Raw genomic sequence first — 6,891 nt, forward strand, 5'->3', positions numbered from 1 at the left:
TATAACTAACAAAGGACTACATCTAAAATATATAAAGAACTGTCACAGATCATAAAGAAAGAGATCATAGAAAACGGGCAAAGGATTAGGATAAGTAAGGAAAGAGAATAAGTTTGTGACAAATTGTCTAATACCTCAAAGAGTATAATGAGATCATTCAGGTCAGAATCACTCTCCTCATCCGTCACCAGCCGTCTTTACACTCATCTTTCTCTTCTCTCCATTCATTCTTTCAACACTGATTAACACATACTTAGTGATCACCCTTTATGTGCCAGCTACTGTTCTAGACACTTGGATATTAGTGAAGATGACAGACAAAAATCCCTGCCCCTGTGAAGATTATATTCTAGCATTGAGGTGGAGTGTGCAGGTGGTAAAAAAAAAACACACACACACAATGAACTTAACACATAAGCAAATTGCTTGGTGTGTTAGATGGAAATAAGCACTCCAGAGAAAAGACAGTGAAGGGTCAAGGGGATCAGGAGTGCCAGAGTAAGGGCTACAGTTGTCAATAGGCTGTCATATAAGCCTTACAGGGAAAGTGAGCTTTAAGAAAATCTTTGGAGATGAGGGAGTCATCCAAGGGGATCACCTGAGGAAACTCTATACATGGGGTGCAGTGGGAGTGGGGGACCGTCTCCACCTTAGGCTGGACCTGAGATGGTTGGATGAGAAGGTGAATCATCCAGAAGGGACGGTGATGATCAACTCTTCAACATGGGGCAAGTACATTTGATTCAGAGTTCCCTGGCAGAGCTTCTCAGATCTTAGCCACTCTGAGCTGGAGAACCTTAGTTCACGACCTGCTGTTTACTTGAGGAGTAGATGTTCAGGAAGTGGAGTATGCCAAATATGAAACTCAAATTATTTAGGATGCAATTAGATTTGGTTTAATAATTAAAAATATTTTTAGAATTTTCTTTGGCAGAGGTTAGGCTATTAATTAGCATGTCATGGGAACCCAGAATTTATTATTCTCTCAAAAACCCATTTTTGGTAGGAAATGTGCTGAGCCTCATTTGTGAAGATAATTATAGTTTATATCTTTGGGAGCGTCTGCCAAGTTCCCAGTGATTTCCCTTTTCTCTGGGAGCTGCCTCTAGAATCTATGGGGAGTGGCAGTTGGTGGGAAGTGGCATTTGGTGGTGGGGGGAGGGCTGCCCTGCCCACATTTCTACTGCATGAGCATATTCTCTTGTCATAGCTCATTGGAACAGAGCTAGAATCATGAGCAAAACTGAGCCAATAGCATCTTTTCTCCCAGGAATTTTGAATTAGACCAAAGAGGGCCAGACTAGTCTGTTTGGCTGGAATTATAAGATGCAAATTCAAGGTGGCCATATTTCACCAAGCGGTCTTGAGGACCAGAGAAAGTCGACCTGCAAGGAGAGATTAAAGCAAATGCACAGAGAGAGTTCTTCTGCCTCTCAGGTTCCAAGACATAGCTCTTCCCTGAAGTCTAGATGCCTCCCAGCTTTTGAGTTCCTTAAAACACCCCTATATCCTTATAATTTATCACATTTGTTGCTTTGGCTCGTCCATTTGACTTCTTATACCGTGATGTTACAGATCTGAAATAGCAGGGAGCTCACTTTGATTTTTTTTCCCACCAGGGATAATGTGTCTCATTCATTCATCTGTTCATTCATTCCTTTATTCATAAACTTTTGAGGGATACATATTAAGTGTTAGTAACTAAATATGTAACACTGAATGAGATGTTGTTTTTATGCTCAAATAATTCATCTTGATTCTTCATTTTTAAGGTGGTTGGCTGAGGTGTGGGGAATGCAGTCTTTGACTCTGAAATACCAAATTTCTCTTTTTGAGTTTGATTGACTTGAGAGAATCAAAGCCTGACTTTAGCTTATTTAGGGTTGATAGATATAAAAAAGTACTTTGTGAACTATAGGCTGGTACACAAATATTTTTCACTGGTTATAGTGATATCTTCTATTTGAGTTATCCAGCTTAGAGTCTTCACAAGAATATATATTAAATGAACTCCTTTGAAAGGATATCTTTGATTTAGGAATAAAACATAAGTTTTTTAAATTGCCACTTTAGCTAGAGATATGCTCAAAAATTTAAAAATTAGATATCAATTTGATAGAATTACACTTTATTTTCCAGTAACTAAGCAATATTTTGAGGTTTCTAATATTTTGGGAAAAGATACTTTTTCTGTGTGACCAAAAGATATAATCACTTCAAATAATGATTGTGAGCTTCTGGAGAAGACAGGTAAATAAAAACTAACGTTAAAAGAAATAATCCCCAACAAATGAGCTCAAATACCCCTGGGATTAGTCCAGACACCTGGGTGAGTTGTGTAGCAGGTGGGGTTTAGTTCCAATTCCCTTTTCAAAGGTCAGTGATAAATCCTGCTCACAAGAGAGCCCCAAACCTTCCTTTTAGCTGATGCTCAGTTTTAAGGACCCACTCAGATCTCTTTCCCCTTCTAGGATGAGAGTTCTTAAAATTTATAGTTCTCTACAGGGAATTCATTAAATATTTATTAAGGTGAATGTATTTAAAGCTCTTGCTTTGCTGCCTTGAAATCCAATGTCCTCAATTTAGACAACTAGTTAACATTTAAAACAATGAAAAGTTAGGGATAAAAGGGTTGTTGAGATCATCTATGCTGATGGTTAAGAGCACAGGCTTTGGAGGCCTGGTTGATATGTGGCTCCTGTTGTCCTTGGGCAAGTTACTTAATCTCTGAAGCACATGTACGAAACAAAGATAATACTTCCTTTCTCATAGAGGGGTATGAGGATTAAATGAATGATGTAGATCATTGTTGCTTAGAGTGTATCAGACTTGTAATAGGTGGTAATTGAATAGTAGTAGTGGTTGTTACTGTTGTTATTTATTACAGTGATTTCCCTACAGTCATCCAACTAATAAGTGCAAGATTCAGGTCCTCTGTGCCCCATTATATTTATGTCTTTAGTACTATACTTCTTTCTTTTGGTGGTGGTCTTAAAAATGAAATCATTACAAAAGGAAATCCTAAAGAAATATGGCTTTTGCGTTGACAACATTCTCTTTAACAACACTGTCATTCTCATTAGCTTAGTCATTGTCAATATCCCTCTTCTATGATTATAGTTAAAAAGGGATGTTACCATTAAATCCAAGAAATTCCTTATGAAGCCTTTTAAATGCATCTTACTTGAAGTCTTCGAGGTGGATGCCTTTTAATAATACTTGTTTCTCCCTGTTCCAGTGGGATGTCAAAATACATGGCCCTCGGTCCTTGAAGGGTTGGAGAGAAACAAAAACAAACCATTAAAAACAACTTACTATTAAATTAGACTGGTCATTAGTTATTAGAGTTTGTTAACACAATTTTGTATCTTCAGTTCTATATGTCTAACCGATAGGTTGAATGTGGAAATGAAACACATAAAGCAGGGGCCCTACATAACTGCAAATGATAAAATATTAGCCTAGACACAGGACTTAATTTCTGCTTTCATCATTTCCTCCCCAGATTAATATTTAGAAGAAGAGCTGCACAATTAACAACGTATTGAGTGCAAGTGTTATTCAGACATAGAATTTAGCTTGGAAAATAGAAACTTATTGATTTGTTTTAATTTCATGAAATCTCCCTCAAGTAAATAGGAAATCTGAAAACATATAGCTGTAAGAAATGAAAATAAGTTCTCTTTTCAGATAAAATAGATAAATAGATGGATAGGTATTAGACAGAGAGATGATAAAGAAATGGAGCTTGAGTGTGTAATAGGAGTATGCAATGTTTAGCATTGAATGTTCCCAATTAAATAGTCCCCCCAACTAGGGAAATGAATTCCCACAAGTTGCTACTATAATACAACATATCAGTATTCTTTCCTGATAAAATAATCCAGGGCTACAGAGTTAAGCCTCATTAGGAAACAGAGAAGCTCAAGAGATCCATATGGATTTCATTTTTCAGTTTGATTATCCTGGGCCCTTGGGACTACTACCATGACCAACGCTACATGAATGATGTTCTTGTCCTTTCCTCTTAACAATCTGGAAGCATTCTGATTTCTAGATTTTTGTGTAGACTATCCTATAGTGCCACTGTGCATTTTAAATGGAAAAATCCATGGGTAATTATGTGTTTCTATCCTTAAGACATTTGAATGATCACCTTAAGAACTTCTCTATGTCCTTATTTTCTTTCGAGAGATGCCAGTATATTGAGCAAGACCAAAAACATGTTGGATTTAAAAATGTAAATATTTTCAGCAAAATTTTTTTCAGCAATGTGACTACTTATTTTTATGCCATGATTTGAATAATATCACCCCGTTATTTAATTTGATACTGCTGAAATGGCATAGGCTGTGTTACTTTTACCCCTGATTTATAGGTGAAGAATATTGATGAAGTAACTTGACCAAAGTCATACTATTTGGTATTTGGTGGAGCTGGGGTTAGAATATGGGCCCCTTGAAAATAGTGTTCAGAATGCTTACCATCCGTTGTTATTTATTTTTAATGAGATTTTGCAATTTCAAAAATAAGAACATTTCCCAGATGGGACTCTTAACACATTAGAATCAGCTTTTACCTGTCAGTTACCAAAATCTTAAAACTCTAGATGGAAGGTTTGGGTAAAAAAGGAATTATTCAGTGAAACTAAGAGGAATATTCCTACTCGCATGCTTAGGAAGTTGAAAACATTAAAAAAAAAAAAAAAAAAAAAGGCCGTATAGAACTAGTCAAATGCTGTCAGTTCTGTAGAAAGTAGCCATGAAAATCATTCTAGGTAAGATCTACTAGGTGCTGAAAGGGAATATATGGCTTTATGGCCAATAATGGGAACTTATTTGTGTTAATAATCCAGAATGTGAAGAAAAGAAAAAACAACATGCATATATATGTGTGTGTGTATATATATATAATATATACATATATATATATATATATATATATGCATGTATCTCTTCCCAAGTTAGAATGTCAGTTTAAGTATCATCTGTTTAAGTATCATCATGGTTGTCATAAAACATTCTATGTCTTGTAAAATATCCCAGGAGAATTTATAGCCACTTCTGGCTCAGAGCTTCCAATCATAATAGGAAAAATTCTCTTAGTTTTGCATATGACCATGAAGCATAAGGGGCTGGGGAGAGGGTGCCCCATCCGCTCATCTGTACTGCAATAAATCGATTCAGTTTGGGGTGGTTTCCAAATTCACATCACAATGGATTCACTCCTAAAGTACTGCTTGCAAAACAACAAAGCCTGATGCACGAAACAGTACTGAAGAGAATGATTTAAATTTAGAATCTAACTGAAACATATGATTGTCCTAATTATCCCATCTTTATCTATAGAATTTTAATTGCCTGGCAAAGCTAGGTATAAACATCCAAAGCACTATAAACCAAGCTGACACAAAATGATTTTTTCCTTCTCATGTGGAATGGTGAAAAGCCCTTAGTACACAGTTTACACACCTATTCTAATGTGCCCAGAATACTTACAACTGACAAACATTGTCTCCCTTTGAAGGATGTTCTCTAATATTTCAGTAATTTAGAAACTTTCAGAGATTATAGAGGTAGACAGGTAAATCTATCAATAGCACTCCTCGGCCCAAATCCACAAATCTCACTCTGGGTTTTACATTTACCTGCAGAATATCTTCCATACCAGGTCTCTCTTAGAGGTGGCAACTGCCCTTCCAAAGCTTTATTCCGTTCCTGCAGTCTTGCAAATGAATATGAACTCTTTTCTTCTGGATTCTCAGTGAATACAAAGTCCACAGGGCCGGCTGAGGGAGTCTCTTCCTCTTTGTTTTGCAAAGGTGCTACCTTGGTCACCCTTGGGTGAGCCTTAGAGTGGCTCAGGCCCATTTCACATTAAAGACACTCAGTGTAAAACCATGAGGTTAGTGGTTTGGGGCCTTTAATATAGCTTGTTTTAATCAAGGGATTTCCAAAGTTAACCCAGCTCTAAAGCAGTCGTTTCCTTCATAACATCTGTGTAGCTTTATTTCACTACACACTAACACTTTGGCCACTTCCTGGGAGGCTGGTTTCCATGGAGACTGCCCTTCAACTCCTACTTTGCCATTTCAGACCCAAAGAATCCAGTTAAACATTGACTTGGTTATGCTACTTTCTGAAAGACTCAGTGGTAGAAAGAGAAACCACTATTGATCATTAAACAAATCTCTAACACCAGGAAGGCCATTAACAGAGATGGAGAGCAGGGGATCAGAGGTCTTAAATTGGACCCTTTCATTGTGTGTACCTTTAAACATCACCTATAAGAATTACCAACTGAGAAGAGCTAAGTCACCTTTGGAAATGACAGGAACTAATCATCTAGGGCTTTGTTAATCTTTAATCTTAATTGAAGAATTTATCTTCCAAATAGGAAAGAAAACAGCAGAGTAGCTAAAATAATTTTTCTGTCAATAATTTGAATTGCCTTTGAAGGAGATGAATACATTACAGGAGGGCAGGGAGACAATAGCACTTTTTTCCTGGGGATGAGGGGACAAACTTCTTGAATAAATAGTTCAAGTAAAACTCAAAGATAGCCTATTCAAAGGTAGCCTATTTATTATGTTTAAAAAAATTGAAAAAAAAAAAAGACTGAAAAGCAATGTGCTGAAATGTTGAGCAGTGATTTTTGAATGTTGGGATTATGGTGATTTTTATTTTATTCTTCATATTGACACTTAGAAACAGAACTCACTTTCAAGTTTTAATTGTTCATGACCACAGATTGCTTATGTTTTCATCATGTCCATACAGGGATAGAGAGAAGTTCAAAGAAATGTATTTTTCACTTTTGTAAAATTCATTTTCTAAGATGCTAATATGGGTTTGGAAATTCCTGTAAGCCAATAGAGGTCTTCTAAAAAGA

At 36.5% G+C, this 6,891-nt stretch overlaps 1 protein-coding gene across 3 annotated transcripts in view; it reads right to left on the minus strand.

The window, feature by feature from the left end:
• CCDC198 (coiled-coil domain containing 198) overlaps positions 1-5,870 on the minus strand; it is a gene marked incomplete at both ends in the record, with an annotated part of 32,334 nt that extends 26,464 nt beyond the window's left edge. For 2 of the 3 annotated variants that reach the window (XM_079700060.1, XM_079700059.1), the window contains 2 exons: positions 3,185-3,267; positions 5,648-5,870. In XM_079700060.1, the coding sequence (XP_079556186.1) occupies positions 3,185-3,267; positions 5,648-5,870 (306 nt within the window). The other variant, XM_079700061.1, reaches the window with a different exon arrangement.
• Between the last annotated feature and the right edge of the window lie 1,021 nt (positions 5,871-6,891).

Source organism: Hyperoodon ampullatus (assembly GCF_949752795.1).
Source record: "Hyperoodon ampullatus genome assembly, chromosome: 3".
Lineage (NCBI taxonomy): Eukaryota > Metazoa > Chordata > Mammalia > Artiodactyla > Ziphiidae > Hyperoodon > Hyperoodon ampullatus.